The sequence below is a fragment of the Conger conger genome, chromosome 9 (genome assembly GCF_963514075.1).
Source record: "Conger conger chromosome 9, fConCon1.1, whole genome shotgun sequence".
In the NCBI taxonomy this organism is placed as follows: Eukaryota; Metazoa; Chordata; class Actinopteri; order Anguilliformes; family Congridae; genus Conger; species Conger conger.
Genome location: NC_083768.1, coordinates 38,466,885 through 38,484,156, shown reverse-complemented (window position 1 = coordinate 38,484,156; position 17,272 = coordinate 38,466,885). Strand labels below are relative to the sequence as shown.

Here is a 17,272-nt window from a genome sequence, read left to right as displayed (position 1 = left end):
TGCGGAATGTAGTTTGTTCATCCTGGGCTGAAATACCGGTTTCTAGGTGCCAGAAGTTGGTTGACTGGATGCAACACAGATGATTATGCAACTAAATATTAGTCCAGTAATTTAAAGTGAAGTTAAATCTGAAATTTCTTCAGTTTATACAGTTTGAAGAGAATTTTTTTTTTTTTTGTTTTTTACAGATTAATATTCCTTTTCTTTGCTACCTGTAAAAGAATAATGCAGACAATACAATTAGGTAATGCTTTGATTTGGAACTGAATGTGTAATAAGCGATTAAAAGATATTTGCACTTTAGTCACTTTTTTTAACGCACTGCTATTCATTTGAACACAACTGTATATGAAAAAACACACAAAACCCTCTCCTTTCGGACTCCTGGACAATCCCTGTACAATACAACATACAACATACTATACAACATTTTAAAAGATACATACATTTCTCCTGATATTCAGAAGAAAATTATTCTTTTATAGAACTTTAGACTTGAGATCTAACAGGCGCTGTATTTGGAAATAATAACCTGGCCGTTGACCAATCGCAGACCAGCTGCATTGAAACAATCAGTTTTGGGAAGACCTTGAGTTTGATTTCAGCCCATCCATGACGACTGAAAGTGGTGTGAGAAAATGGCTTTTTGTGACACTCTCAAACACATCATTTGCCTTCACTTTGAATAAAAACAGAATTGCATGTACTCTGCTTGGTATACCTTGAGCACTACATAACCAAATGAATATGCAGATAAATGGGGAGGCTTTCCATTTTCACTAGATAATAGTCAGACAGTAGAGACTCACTCTTTACATTATGTGTATAAGCTGCTACTACATTCAAGACAAGTCATCCAGGAGATTTAAACATCAGTTCAGCATGAATTACAACACTTAGCTTGCCCTTATGCCTTTCCCGAGGTCCGACTATGCGTTACAAACCACTCGCACGTATATCAAAAGAGTCCATTCAGTCTCATGACAGCTGAGGATGTCCTTATGAAGGCTACTTAAACAAGGACGGCACTCAATCACCACTTGTCCTTAACTTTGACTTTCAAATACAATCATTTAAATCCCCAACAGTTTGGTAAGCTCAAGTTTCAGTAAAATTTACATGGTGTGTGTGAAAAAAAAAAAAAAAGAATAAAAGATTTGACACAAAATGAAAATGTAAACCTAGGGAATGGGAAAATCTCCCTTGGCTCCCCATGGGAAGAGCAACCAGACTCAATAGGGGAAGCCTATGCTCCTCAGCACAGGGTGTGGGCACTGGGTGACCAGGACTTCATTAACTCTTAGCCTAAGGCTAACGCTTAGAAGCATAACCCCCCTCCCCCGACACGCACGGCAGGGGGAGCACAGCGGTGTCCTTGGAGAGAGATGTTCCCTCCTGATAGGCTTTCAGTAATCAGCTGACCTTGTGTGTGTGCTTCTGCCTGCGCACACCTGGCAACCACATGGGAAATTCTACCTGAACCGCACCTGGGCGTCGTGCTGGGAGAAATGATGCAACTTCCTGTGCATCAGTGGAAATGTGCTCTGAAAAACTGACATCATCTTCAGTCACAAGCACTCAAGTCTTTCCACATATTCTTTTATTTTTTCATAATTGTTAACATTTTATTTTAAAACCAGAAGAAAAAAAGACAAACCACTGCTTCTTGATCTGCAGGGAATAATTCCAGTATGAAATAAACATGATTTTATTACTTTTCTGTGGGTTTTTTTTTTTTTTCTTAAACAATTTGACTCATTCCTAAAAGTAATTTGAAGATAAAATCATAAACTGATTCAAATGTCAAACACTGGAATCAGTTCACTTACTTAGTTTGGCACAAGACCTTAAGGTTCTTACAGTGAGAAATTAAAAGGCGATTAACGTGGAGAGTGACCACACTTCTACTTGGCACAAAGCAGCGCGACAGACAAGGGTCCGCCTCTCCTGGGTGCGGATTGGTGGAATGTGGGCGACGTCTCCCTGGGTAACCTGAGTGCTGGCGTTGGATTGGTGGCTCACTTGCGGGGCTGGTGGATGTGCTGGTTGATGTGGTGGGCCTGGGGCAGCTTCTCCACGCAGGGCGTGGGCTTCTGATGGGCTACCTGCGCAGCCGCTGGTGTGAAGTCGCGGTCCCCCTGAGGAAGCAAACCACAGGCGCTCAGAAACACGGCGGGGAGCCCTACACACGCCCTGCACCTCCACACCAGGGCTCACCAGCACTTTCTAGAAGTTTCCATGCAGTCAATTTAAAGGTGTGAACTCTTCATCCAACCCAATTATGCACTTAATACTAAAGCACAAAGCAGACGCTGCAGCCTGTTAGAACTGGAACTTGAGACCATTTTACACCACCTGACGGATATATATGTATATATAATTTTTAAGAAGACGTGACAACAGTTTTAGATCAGTTATCATTAACAGAATTCAAATCACATTTACTGAAATGCACTAATTATCTTTTAGTGATTTTCTATTGCTAAAGGGTGATATCGGCCATGGAGTCAACGTACCTGTATGTGTACATGTAACTGCATTTGAGTTATGTAAGATTTGCAGACCACACCTATGGACCTTGGATGTGGCTAAAGGTGTCTTATCACACAGGGCACTTGCTACGCAGCTATACTGAAAGCACACAGCCTCCCTGCAGCAGACTGCACAGTAGTCATTATTTTCAGACAGTATTATTCATATATTATCTATATTAGACCAGTCTTACAGCTTGGGCCTTGTAAGACTGCAGCGCATTCTCAGTGATAATTAGTCAGCTTTTGCGGCACGTGACAGGAATGATCATGCTGACATTGGATGGATTTAGTCAGAGAAGCTGGTCAGGGATGCAGGAAGTCTAAAGCCAGCTAAAGTGGCTAATAAGCCATTACCGGGAGACACAGCCTTCACTTAAAAGGCCTTGCTCACATTCTGGGTTTTTAAACAATACTAACACTTTTCACAGAATATTTAATGTTTCCAACTGGCCCAAGAGAGTTTTCAGGTGCAATGAGCAGTATTTTAGATTGTTGTTTAGGGATTCCCAGTTTTACAATGGCTGCTATGGTATTAGGTGGTCTGTGGTCTGAAGAAAGAAAATGTATTTGAAGCAACTGCAAGGCTGCACAGCATGCTGGACCCTGCTGGATCCCAGGTACGATCCCATTACAGATGCGATGCTTGCACGCTGGACAGCAGGACCACGCACGACCGCACAACTCTGAGACAGCTGCGAAACCGTCAACTGTCAGCTGTCTAGGTTATGAAGAAAACACGGTTAAACTGTTAACCCGGCTTTCAGAGGGCCGGAGCCAAAATAAAATAAGGCCTGCAACCTTAATCCTTTACTAAACTACGGTACGTTACTCAACTGAGAACATGTTCTCCTTAAACAAACAACCGGCAGGTACGTCTCAGAGAGTCACATGAACCTGACGAGAATAACTCCATTTGATGCACTTTGTATGAACATCCAAAAGATATTCACCAAGATGAATGTTCCAATATTATTTCAAATCAGCACAATGACACACTGAATCAAGGCCGGTACAGTTTGAAATGTGAATTTTGTCCTTCTGCGATTCATTGCATACGCAAATATATTTCCCAGGGACCACACCTGCACAGCTCTACGTCGAGCTGTACGTTACCATGGAGACATTGTGCAAGGTCCCATTTTGAATAAAATACAATGACAACAAAAAAACTATTAAAAAAAAACAAGCTTACCTTTGTTACGACTCCTGAGACGATCACCGTCGGCTTGGTTGGTCTGGAGGGAGAAGAACAGAGTTAATACGATTACTGTGTCTCCATTCGCAGAGGTGACCATACAAATATGCCATTCCCAACACAGTCTATTATTAAAACATGAAAACGCAAGATAACAGGTCACTCAGACTGCCACTCAAAACGTTTGTTAAGTAGGAGCAACAGCAACCAAAATAGAAAAATACAGAGTAGTTTTATTTCTCATTAATATTTATGAAAGTGAGCTTAATAACGCTGGACAGGATAACAGATAATTCACAGATAAGATTAATTTCTCTGCCAGACTGCTTGCACAACACCTCTTTATTGTGACTCTTTGAATTAGAAAGACCTTTCTGGAGTTTAATACAGCACAGCATGTGTACTTTCCAGATATTCAATCTTAAAGTAAATAGAGTATTCAGATGTTGAATTGTCGAGAACAAACAAATGACCCGTATATAAGTAAGATTTAGCAGTAGCCAACTCCACTCTGTCGCTTTCTGTTGAACTGCTTTTGCTTTGTACTTGCGTGTCTGGAATCGTACTTGGTCCCCAGTCAATAAAGGCTTACAAACTCAGTTCAGTACACAGTAATATAGAAATGAGCCTATACCTATAACCAGGTTTGGATACTTTTTTTTGTGAATATTGTACCACTTGTGGTGGCCTTATTTTGCCATGAATCAACCCATACAATATACGCACAGCATATGAATATTCACATATAAAGCCTACAAGGAACTCCTAGTGACTCTTAGTTGCGTGACCAATGCCACTGCTGTGAGATTTGTTTTCACTGCTCACACACACACACACACACACACACACACACACACACACACACACACACACACACACACACACGGGTGATTCTCTCGAAGGCTTGTCTTGCCTAGCTGCCGTTGTGTTTGAACAGGTCCAGCCAAGTTTGGATCTTTGTGAAACCAACAGGTCTAGCTGACCTTTAAATGTTAGCCTGTCCGGCTGACAGCGTGCCGTGACATACTGATACAAACAAGGGGCCAGACAGGGGCTCCCAGTCAGGAGATACAGAAGAGCCACGCTTTATCAACGACCCAAAGAGCAGGATGAAGGACCAGACTCATTTAAGGCTGCATGATGCAACGCGCATATATCCAACACTGACCCGACTGCTCTGTGTGAAGGTTTTATTTTATTTTATTTCTGAATATCTGAATATTGTATATTAAAATATTCCCATGTGTCTTTTATTGAGGGAGGGGCCTTAATGAACCCAAGAGCAGGTGGATTTGCTGCATTCTGTCAATCAGAAACGTGCATGAGCCAATCAAGCCTTTGCTCTACACATAAATAGTCTGGTCTGATATTAATCAACACACATTTTCTCACAATGAAAACTGCATTTTGCAATGATTGCATATGATTGGACCACATTTCTGCCACTGATAGTATTTCACCCACTTTGGGGGTCATAAAGGTCTAGTTTAACCTAGTCTATTTAGCCTTGTCTTAAGTTTACATGTCCATCTGTATGACAACGAATGCTTATAAGTGTTTAAGGCTGGCACATCAAAATGTTCTGAGGGACACTGGCGAGCGTGAAATTTCAGGCGAGGAGCAGTACCACAGCTGACCTGAGGGTGGCAGCATCTCCCCTGACAGCCCGTAGCACAGGGAGAGGGGAGAATATGGATGATTAATTCTCTTATTCTACTGCTCTCCCAAGAAAAAGGAGCATTTAAGATTTAAAGCAACACAATCAGGTAAATCAGGTGGGACAGAACCGCCGTCTTCCTTCATTAATATCTACAGATGTACACAATGCTGTCCCGGAGATTAATCTCAGGAATGTTATGCCAGCTACGCTCCTCGGTAAACATCTCATCTTCCTCACTTAATGACCTGTGTTTCCTCCGAGAGGCCGCAGGAAAGGACAGAGAAGCTTACGTGCGATTCTCGACCGAGACGCCCAGAGTTTCCCATGCGGTATAAAACCCTTAATTTTTCATGTGCGGATGACTTCTGCATAGTATGTGCCCTTGACACCCCCAGGACACGCTCACACGCACGCGTGCACACACAGACGCACACGCACGCACGCACGCACACACACACTCAACATGAAGAGGACCCAGAGGACTCGGTGTAAGTGCGTGGCTACAGCCCGGCCCTTGTTAGCCTCGTGTTTGCAGTGCTAATGAGCTCCTCCAGTCAGTAAACTCCAAACCCCGTAACTACGACAACAGGCAGATCACGGTGAGTTCCTGAACGGGCCGGAGCCGGTCCACCGCCTCGGGACCTCCCGCGCTCGGACCCCGGTGAAGGGCCGGTCTCCACCGCCTCGGGACCTCCCGCGCTCAGACCCCGGTGAAGGGCCGGTCTCCACCGCCTCGGGACCTCCCGCGCTCGGACCCCAGTGAAGGGCCGGTCTCCACCGCCTCGGGACCTCCCGCACTCAGACCCCGGTGAAGGGCCGGTCTCCACCGCCTCGGGACCTCCCGTGCTCAGACCCCGGTGAAGGGCCGGTCTCCACCGCCTCGGGACCTCCCGTGCTCAGACCCCGGTGAAGGGCCGGTCTCCACCGCCTCGGGACCTCCCGCGCTCGGACCCCAGTGAAGGGCCGGTCTCCACCGTGCGGCTCCAGCACAGAGCACAGCCAGGCCTCCATCAGCTGCATTATTTAACAGCTCACAGGCCCGATTCCTACAGGGCAAATGGCAGAGCTGACATTTTTAAAGACAGGCCATTTACACAGCTGGGTTTCTCCTGAAGCGCTGGAGGTTAAGAGTCTGCTCAGGGCGGGGGGGCAGTGTGTGTGCGTAGCTGAAGCTGACCTGCTGACCCCTGGGAGAGGAGGCTTGCTCTACGGGGAGCGGGCAGTGGGGTGGGTGCTCCTGTACAGACACGTGTGGTGCAGAACAAAGCGTGTGGTCACAGTGGGGGCGCCCGTAGACCGGGCAGAGCACAGACCAGGGGCCGGAGTGCTCGGGGGCCGGAGTGCTCGAGGGGGCAGGGGGCCCGTAGAGCACAGACCAGGAGTCGGAGTGTTCGGGGGCCGGATTGCTCGGGGGGGCAGGGGGCCCGGGGGAGGAGCTGGAGGACGCTGACCTTCATCGACTGCCATTTCCATGGAAACCAGGCTGAGCGCGTGCAGAGCTGGGGGTGGGGGAATAGACGCCCTGTCTGAGCAGCAAGCAGAGTGGAAACTAGAACTGCGCTCACACACGCTCACACACACGCTCACACACACGCTCACACACACACACACACGCACACAAACACTGCACACCCGCACACGCGCACTCACAAACACTGCCCACACGCACGCAAACACCACACACCCACACAAGTACGCGTGCACACACACACACACGCACTCACACTGCATACAAGCATAAACACCCACAGACACACATACTGCATACAAGCACAAACATGTGCAAACACAAACACACTGCACACACCCTCATGTACACACACAAGAACACAAACACACACGATGGGCACTGTGTTTACGCGGCGTATCACACAATATCAGAAATAAACACAAACAGACTGGAGGCTGCCTCATAGGTATCCGTATGCACAATGCAAACAGCCAGAGCTTCCCAGATCCCTCTTCAATAACTCGCCCACACAGACGGATAAAAACCCAAAAACCCCGCTCCACCGTTGGGCTCTGCGGAACAGGGCCGGGACTGTGATGGACAGTGACAGGTGGCCGAGCTGACGTACTGAATCATAAAAGCTGGCTGTCCTCCACGCCTAGGGTGGGCGACAGCCCAATTGCACCTTTTTCAGGGTAACCGACAAAAGCGTAGCGCAGGAAGGGGGTCTACGCACCGGGAAAAAAAAGATCTATTCCTGGAGCGGCTTCTCTGGGCGACACGGGGAGTTAAGCAGCGTCTGCACCCGAAATCCCCGCCCTAACGAGCCGCACGCGGGCGCTGACGTAAGCGTTAGCCCAAACCCGCCTGTAGCGCTAACGCTCACCTGCACACACTCAGCCAATCACACGCAGCTCTGCGGAGTAGCGGGTTAGTGGGGCGGCCTACACCTTTCCCACCGCGAGTGAAAACAGCACCGCTGCCTGAACAGTGGTAAATGACTTCACCACCTGAATCACACCTGCCACAGCATTAAAACTTTACGCCGCTTTCAGAGAGTCGCTGTGGAATTACCATTCATTATGGCAGCTATGAGTGATAATACCTTTATTACAGTACGATGACCATTAATACAGGCAAGCCTCTTTTTCATAACTCACTAAATCTTTGCAGGTGTACAGTGCCGTGAAAAAGTATTTGCCCCCTTCCTGATTTCCTCTATTATTACATCCTGTCATGCTGAATGGTTTCAGATCTTTAGACAAGATGTAATATGAGGCAAAAGAAAGTAAACACAGAACACATTTTTTAAATTACCATTTCATTTATTTATGAAAAATGTTATCACACACCGCAAAAAAGGTAATAAAAGGCACTAACTGGGTGCACCACCTATAATAATAATCTTCCTATAATTTATTTAAAAAGTATTTTAAAAAAAAAAGAAAACGTGTTTTGCATTTACTCAGGTACCCTTTGTCTAAAATTAAATCAAATACATAATAATAGAGGTAGGCAGGAAGGGGGCAGTACACAGTATATCCATACTGCAGTTCTGTATAAAGCGCTGAGGGTGAGTGTGTGCACAGTGCTGTATAAAGCTGAGGGTGAGTGTGTGCACAGTGCTGTATAAAGCTGTGGGTGAGTGTGTGCACAGTGCTGTATAAAGCTGTGGGTGAGTGTGTGCACAGTGCTGTATAAAGCTGTGGGTGAGTGTGTGCACAGTGCTGTATAAAGCTGTGGGTGAGTGTGTGCACAGTGCTGTATAAAGCTGTGGGTGAGTGTGTGCACAGTGCTGTATAAAGCTGAGGGTGAGTGTGTGCACAGTGCTGTATAAAGCTGTGGGTGAGTGTGTGCACAGTGCTGTATAAAGCTGTGGGTGAGTGTGTGCACAGTGCTGTATAAAGGGCTGTGGGTGAGTGTGTGCACAGTGCTGTATAAAGCTGTGGGTGAGTGTGTGCACAGTGCTGTATAAAGCTGTGGGTGAGTGTGTGCACAGTGCTGTATAAAGCTGTGGGTGAGTGTGTGCACAGTGCTGTATAAAGCTGTGGGTGAGTGTGTGCACAGTGCTGTATAAAGCTGTGGGTGAGTGTGTGCACAGTGCTGTATAAAGCTGTGGGTGAGTGTGTGCACAGTGCTGTATAAAGGGCTGTGGGTGAGTGTGTGCACAGTGCTGTATAAAGCTGTGGGTGAGTGTGTGCACAGTGCTGTATAAAGCTGTGGGTGAGTGTGTGCACAGTGCTGTATAAAGCTGAGGGTGAGTGTGTGCACAGTGCTGTATAAAGCTGTGGGTGAGTGTGTGCACAGTGCTGTATAAAGCTGTGGGTGAGTGTGTGCACAGTGCTGTATAAAGCTGTGGGTGAGTGTGTGCACAGTGCTGTATAAAGCTGTGGGTGAGTGTGTGCAGTGAATAAAAGTGAAGGCATGGTGGTTTCAGCACCATGGAGAGGGCCTGCTCTCAGCTTACACACAGCATTAGAACACATCCAGTACACACACACAAATAACAACGATAACACCACACACACACACACACACACACACACACACACACACACACACACACACACACACACACACACACACACACACACAAATAACAACGATAACACCACACACACACACACACACACACACACACACACTCAAATAACAACGATAACACCACACGAACACACACACACACACACACACACACACACACAAATAACAATCATAACCACACACCAATACCCACACACACAATAACAACAATAACCACACACCAATACCCACACACACAATAACAACCGTAACCACACACCAATACCCACACACACAATAACAACCGTAACCACACACCAATACCCACACACACAATAACAACCATAACCACACACCAATACCCACACACACAATAACAACCATAACCATACACCAACACCCACACACGCAATAACAACCGTAACCACACACCAATACCCACACACACAATAACAACCGTAACCACACACCAATACCCACACACACAATAACAACCATAACCACACACCAATACCCACACACACAATAACAACCATAACCATAACCACACACCAAAAACATCAATACCCACACACACACAAATAACAATCATAACCACACACCAATCCCCACACACACAACAACCAACAACCATAACCACACACCGATACCCACACACACAATAACAACAATAACCACACACCAATACCCACACACACAATAACAACCATAACCATACACCAACACCCACACACACAATAACAACCATAACCACACACCAAAAACATCAATACCCACACACACACACAAATAACAACCATAACCACACACCAATAACACAAATACCCACAGACGCAAACAACAATATCCACACACCAATAACAACAACCACACACATCAACAACAGGTACATATAGAGCTCATGTGGATGGCAATTTTACATTTACAACCTAACAAAGGCAGGGAGTACCCATGACGCCTTGCTGCTCTCAGGAGAGATGGGAACAAAGTGAACGCTTTGTAAATGAGGCAGAGCCAATGGGCGTTTACCCAGGGGATAGGCCAACACTCCATCTCAAACAGCTGAGCTGGAGAAACAGGGCTCTCACACATTCACACACTGCACAAACCTGCTCAACTGGCTCCTGAGAACGTGTTCTTCTTCAAGCAACCACCTGTTTTCAGTGCGCTTCAGGGCTTTCTGCGAGTGTGTGTGCGTGTGTGTGTGTGTGTGTGTGTAATACATATGCCTTTCAGTTGGTTGAACAAGCTGAGTGAAGAGAATGTACATGCACGTTTGAATGAATGTGTCCATGTCGTACATTTGAGTGCATGTTCTTGTGTATCCAAGGAGAGTATGTGTATTATGTTTGACTGTGTGTGTGTGTGTGTGTGTGCGCACATTATGTTTGAGTGAATGAGGTTTTCTCTGTATGTATGTGCTTGTGTTAGCATGTTTGTGTGGAGACCTGGAATTTTTGAGGCACTGTGTGTGTTTTAGCTTGTGTGTGCACGTGTCTCTGGTGTGTGTAAGCATATTGATTGGAGTAGCATGGCTGAAAGTATGTGCTAGCACGTGCTACACATCAATGAGTATTTGCATGTGCGTGTAAAATGCACAGTTGCCAGCTAGCACATGGAACATTTGAGTGCACATTCACATGTAAAATACACAGGCACTAGCTAGCACGTGGTACGTTTGAGTGAGCCTTAGCATGCGAGTGTAAAATACACAGGCACTAGCTAGCACGTGGTATGTTTAACTGAGCGGTATGTCCTCGGGCAGATGTGCAGGTCTCAGGCCCACAGAAGCCCTTCCCCCCAGGCTCCCGAAAGGGCCCCTGCTTTACCCCAGGGCTGACTCAGCAGCTGCCTGTGTGGAACATGATAACCTATTGCGGGCACAGACCCCGTATATCAGCCACAAAAGCACTGCCATTAGCGCTTAGATTAGGATTTTCCAGGAGACTTTGCCCTGATGCCGAGATTAGGGCTTCTGCAGCCAGAGTGGGGGAAGCTACTGCCAGTGCACTCTGATAAGGGCCGGGGATAAAGTCCCTCTCCATCCCTCCCCTATCTCACCATTTCTCTCCCTCCTCTCTCCCTCCCCTCTCACTACCTCTCTCCTATCTTCTCCCTCTATCCCTCCCTGCCTCCCTTTCTCTCCCCCCTCTTTCCCTCCCTTTCTCTCCCCCCTCTCTCCCTCCCTTTCTCTCCCCCCTCTCTCCCTCCCTTTCTCTCCCCCCTCTCTCCCTCCCTTTCTCTCCCCTCCTCTCTCCCTCCCTTTCTCTCCCCTCCCCTCTCCCTCCCTTTCTCTCCCCCCCTCTCTCCCTCCCTTTCTCTCCCCCCCTCTCTCCCTCCCTTTCTCTCCCCCCCTCTCCCTCCCTTTCTCTCCCTCCCTTTCTCTCCCCCCCTCTCCCTTTCTCTCCCCCTCTCTCCCTTTCTCCCTTTCTCTCCCCCCTCCTCTCCCTCCCTTTCTCTCCCCTCCCCTCTCCCTCCCTTTCTCTCCCCTCCTCTCTCCCTCCCTTTCTCTCCCCTCCCCTCTCCCTCCCTTTCTCTCCCCCCCTCTCTCCCTCCCTTTCTCTCCCCCCCTCTCTCCCTCCCTTTCTCTCCCCCCCTCTCCCTCCCTTTCTCTCCCTCCCTTTCTCTCCCCCCCTCTCCCTTTCTCTCCCCCTCTCTCCCTTTCTCTCCCCCCTCCTCTCCCTCCCTTTCTCTCCCCTCCCCTCTCCCTCCCTTTCTCTCCCCCCCTCTCTCCCTCCCTTTCTCTCCCCCCCTCTCTCCCTCCCTTTCTCTCCCCCCCTCTCCCTCCCTTTCTCTCCCCCCCTCTCCCTCCCTTTCTCTCCCTCCCTTTCTCTCCCCCCCTCTCCCTTTCTCTCCCCCTCTCTCCCTTTCTCTCCCCCTCTCTCCCTTTCTCCCTTTCTCTCCCCCCTCCTCTCCCTCCCTTTCTCTCCCCCTCTCCCTCCCTTTCTCTCCCCCTCTCCCCCTCCCTGCCTCCCTCTCTCTCCCCCTCTCTCCCTCCCTTTCTCTCCCCCTCCCTGCCTCCCTGCCTCCCTCTCTCTCCCCCTCTCTCCCCCTCCCTCCCTCCCTCCCTCCCTCTCTCTCTCTCCCTCTCTCTCTCCCTCTCTCTCTCCCTCCCTCCCTCCCTCCCTCTCCCTCTCTCCCTCCCTCCCTCCCTCTCCCTCTCTCCCTCCCTCTCCCTCTCCCTCTCCCTCTCTCCCTCCCTCTCTCTCCCTCCTGAATGGGCGATCCGCTGCGCAGCGCTGGGAGGACCTTGCTCCGAGCAGCGGGCCCACCCTGAAACAGCTTCCCTGAAGCCAAGGTGGAGCGCCGGGCGGGCTCCCTGGGAAAGAGGCGAGACGCTCCCACCCCGATGTGCATCCGTGCCGGGGCAGGCGAGACGCTAGCAAACCCCTCACACACAGACCCGTGCAGGGCTGCAGATAACTCCCACACAGACGCTCCACAATACAACACAGTAACTTTATTTCTCCCGGGGGGAACGCGGGGATGAGATAAGAGGCGACACGGAGACGCGGAGACAGGCCGCGGCCTCCCACGCATTAGAGGTCCGCCGAGAAACACTTAAAATGGCACCCCCCCATGTCCCGCGGCCAAACGCGCATACAATAACCCTGACTTATGGCTCAGAGAAGTGAGCGCAGAAAACAGGAAGGAGAGATGCACACAATGCATTACACTTTCAGTCTGCCACTGAAAACAAAAGCGTAAATGATCGTGCTACAACAAATGAACAAATTCAATGCGGGCATGAATAATGACAAATCTGACTGTTCTCATGAATATCGAAATGACACTGTTCTGGATTCAACCCTTTTGCTAAACTTACAGTATACGCAAGCACTGTTTGGCAAGTTCACCGCTATTAACAATCATGATTATTTACATGGCAAAATTAAGGGCAAATATTGATTGAATTGAGGGCCGTAGGCAAACACGCGAACCAAACAGCACATGACTGTGATCTCTTATCAGGACTGCTCTGCCGTTGGCTCTCGGGTCCATTTCCCGGGGGGAACGTCGTCCTGAGATTTGAGGATTGCAGACGTTTGACATTTCGTTTCATCAGCGAACACTCGCCCGCGAGCTGCGATTCCCTCTCTAATCGCAGTAATGCGGCTCAATTGGGCCGTCATATCAGATACGGCTCGTGAGGCAGGGCTAATCTCTCCACTCGCCTGCGTTGCCAGGCCTGCTCATTATTTGGGGAAAGCTGTCTTGGGCAGTGCCCAGCTGCAGAGGGGTGTTCGCTGCGTGTTCGAGCGGTCAGCCGCTGTCAATGGGCTCGGGATGCAAATACAAAAGTAACCGAAATCTGGACACGAGGAGTGATTGGAGACGGGCGGTTTGGTTCACATTCATGTAGTTCAGCAATACTAACGTTTGCTACTCAGCAGGCCAAAGAGAAATACTTTCAGCTAAAAAGAAAAAAAGAAAGAAAAAAAAAAGAAATTGGGTCAATTTACTATTAAGCCTAAGGCAACATATGACCAAACAAAAAAACTACATAGGCAAGTAGAATGATTTCATGAACTATCGGCACTGCAGTTATCTTTCTGGTGCCTGTACTATACTTCTGTTTGCTTTGCTTCTTTATTCATGTGACTAGTAAGAGAATAATTATGTTCAGCATACATTGTTCCATGGGAGCAGTAAAGAGTTGCATAGCAACATGGAATACATTCACCTCCAGCAATAAAAAACAAGGGAACCTTGAGAGGTACTACGCTCCCTAATGCAGGGAAATGTCAAACTGAGTGAACCTCTCTTTTATACACACAGAAAGCGCACACAATTAATACTGGACTCATCATGTTGCTTAATGAAGCGTAAAACATGTCACTTCTGGTTTGATCAGATGTTCTTTCACACTGGCATTCAGCTCTCAGCCCTGAACAGAAACAGGTGTGCAACCAGCTACGTGTAGGTGTGTATGAATTGATATTGAGGAGAGAACGATAAATCGTTTTTAAAGGCTACAGGAATGGCTCCCATATGGCTGGGTAAAGCACTGCTCTTAAACCGGAAAGAACACATCCAGCTGTGTGTAACAGCATAGGGCTGAATACGGGCATGTGCAGTCCCACTGTGGTGTGCTAATGGCCACCGCAGGGAGGTGACACAACCAAAACCCCACCGGCCCAATCCTGCGCTGCCATGAAGAGCCTGCATGGAGCCTCGTATCCTGTAGCAACCTCAGAGGCTGCAGGTCCATTCCCACACAGGGCACTGCAATTGTAACCTTGCACAAGGTATATAACGTAGACTGGAAATATTCAGCTGTGTAAAAGTACAGTGTGCTAAAAAAATATTAAGCGTTCAAGTTAATGGATAGGACCGTCTGCTAAATGGCTTTATAATAACAAAGATCAAAGAAAGATGGGTGTAGAATCATAAGACAGGCAGCTGTCCTAGGTTTGGAAAATGTTTAGTAGGCCCGATATTCAGCACCACTCCCCTTGAACATTCGGATGCACAGAATCCCTGAACAGCAAGATAGGTATTCTCTGTAGGTCTGCAATCCTACTCACAGAATGCACGCAATGGAGAAACCCAGCTCTGCTGAACTCACCACTCAATGACCAGCATGGGATGAATTTCATTGGAAAAAAATCTGAGGAATGCCAGCATCTGCTTTCCTGCATCAACCGCTAGTGACGGCACGCTAGGCCAAAATGCCAACGTGTGCACTGCTGCGTAAATCAACAAACCAAACCGCACTGTCTGCCGGGGGAAATTAGTCTCACAACAGCGAGCATGGATTTTTTGTGTGCACAAGAGGGAATTACAAAACTGAATGCAGCTCCAGGTCCTTATACCCGCATGAGCACTGGACCCTTGTGACCCTGTCCACTTAACCAGCACACACACATAAAAGCAGTATGCAAATTCACTGTATGAAATGAAACCAAGTATACAAAGAGTAGAACCTGACTTAATTATATTAATATTTGTCTAGGCATATGGATATTTTGGCTACGGGAGTGGACTTTAGCTTCATTACACAAGGTATGCCCTACTTCCATTTGCTTCATGGTAATTATGGTTTCTCTCCCCTCTAAGTATAGGCTATCACCTTACAGGATTGTAAAAACACATTGCAGGATGCCATTTGAACTATATGTCCCAGTTTTGACAGCTTTGCGTAGAGCAGATAGGAAATTTCCATGGGGGGAAATGGCATCATGATGTCACGATTTAAGAACTAAATCATACCCGCTTTTTTCAGTCTCTTCTTCCTCGTTGTTCTCCTCCTTCTCTTTCTCCTTGTCCTTGTCCTTTTCTGGTTCAGGGACGGTGACCTGGTGTTTTTGGACTATCCTCATCCCACCTGCCTTCACTCTCGAGGGAAAAAAGGCACGAAATCACTATTCACTTACAAAAGAAAACACCTAACGATAGCTACCCTATATCAGAAGACTGCAAACTGTCTTTCAGAGATAGAAGATAGCTATGTCTTTCACTTCGACACTGTCACGTTAAAGCACCGTACATACCTACCAATACTTCTCAATATACTTATGGTAACTTACACTGACTATACTTAGTTGTAAATAAATGAAAATATATGCCTGCTAGCTAAGCTGAATACACCTGAGTTATTCTACTCCGCTATATAATAGACAAACTCAATGGCCATCAAGCTAGCTAGCTAGCTATCTATCGATCTATCTATCTATCTATCCAATTTAGCTCTGGATTGCATAAACACACAGCTCCACCAATCTCCATACAAAAGAATGTTAGCATGCTGGGCTAACTGTAGTTAGCAAATACATGCTCCACTTTAAGAATATAACGATCAAGGAATAAAATTCACACTTGAGCGACGCTCACTTGGTTAAAATAATTTAGCTAGCATTAGCACGCTAACATTAGCCAAATCACGTCAGTAAAGTAGTGTAACTAGCCAGCTAAGCTATCTACCAAACTAGCCAGTTTCCAGCAATCTACACAGCAGACTACCCAGTTAGCGAATTCCTCATAGCATGCTCTAGTTGAACAAAAGCAATCAAAGATTACATAGCGTCACATTATTCGACTCTAATCTAATCTAAGAATAGCTATCATTGATCACTAATGTGCACGTCGCCAAACAACGCACAGTGCTAATATATGAATATAATAAGCACTTTTTTTTTTTTTGCAGACAATAATACTGCATGTTCACTGCCGAGATGTGCTTGCTAACTTAGCTAACTAATTTTACTTGCTAGCTAGTTAGCAATCTAGCTACCTCTCCTGGTGACAGTTACAGTAGCACTAGTAGGCTAGCTCTGTAGCCACAGGTTAGCCTGGTTGGATATTCGTGTTTTTTCACATAAACAGCAAATCTAACGTAACTGTAAACAATACCTGCAGGGAGATGTCCGCCTTTCATTTCGCCTTTCAAATCGACTTTTGATTGAGGAGGTGATGACATAGCTATATAATATCAATGCTTGCAATAAAGTAAAAACAGAATGATTTTTAAATCCAGCGTCCTTCCCTTTCCTGAACGTAATCTGTGCTCCTCCGCTGTGCAACTTTTGTGATTTCGTCAACGTGGCTTTCCTGTCTCTGCCCGTTGTTTGGAAATACAGTACGGAAGACCACTCGGTTCAAAAAGTAGTATCTTTCTTCAGTCTGTCTATGGCAGGACACAGCCCGCTGTACTCTAGAGTCCAAGCTGTTAATTTAGTCCAAAATATTGCGCTCCAAAATATTTTGGGTATAAAAAGCAAGCTTGCAAAATGTTTTAACTGAAGATTTTGAGAAATGTTAGCGCATTCCACGGTAAAAAACACATTAACAACCAATCAACAACCTCGTTTTGTCCAACGATGATAACATGGAAACTTAAAAAAAGGAAAAGAAAATAATGAAAATATGACTCCAGGGACTACATTTTATGAAAGTCAGTCAGCACTTTT

At 46.9% G+C, this 17,272-nt stretch overlaps 1 protein-coding gene across 1 annotated transcript; it reads right to left on the bottom strand.

The window, feature by feature from the left end:
- Positions 1-1,583: 1,583 nt before the first annotated feature.
- On the bottom strand, positions 1,584-16,947 carry LOC133137211 (death-associated protein 1 homolog). The gene is made up of 4 exons (XM_061255333.1): positions 16,716-16,947; positions 15,576-15,699; positions 3,727-3,769; positions 1,584-2,138 (listed from the first exon to the last, which is right to left on the bottom strand). The coding sequence occupies exons 1-4, from the start codon at positions 16,780-16,782 to the stop codon at positions 2,019-2,021; spliced, it is 354 nt and encodes a 117-aa protein (XP_061111317.1). The 5' UTR covers positions 16,783-16,947; the 3' UTR covers positions 1,584-2,018.
- Between the last annotated feature and the right edge of the window lie 325 nt (positions 16,948-17,272).

What these genes read in the sequence shown, in the direction of transcription:
- LOC133137211 (XM_061255333.1), bottom strand. Translation starts at nt 16,782, where the DNA reads ATGTCATCACCTCCTCAATCAAAAGTCGATTTGAAAGGCGAAATGAAA. An exon ending in GAAGAGACTGAAAAAAGCGG is followed by an intron (nt 3,770 to 15,575) that starts GTATGATTTAGT and finishes TTCTCCCTCCAG; the next exon opens with ACCAACCAAGCCGACGGTGA. An exon ending in TCTCAGGAGTCGTAACAAAG is followed by an intron (nt 2,139 to 3,726) that starts GTAAGCTTGTTT and finishes TTGCTTCCTCAG; the next exon opens with GGGGACCGCGACTTCACACC.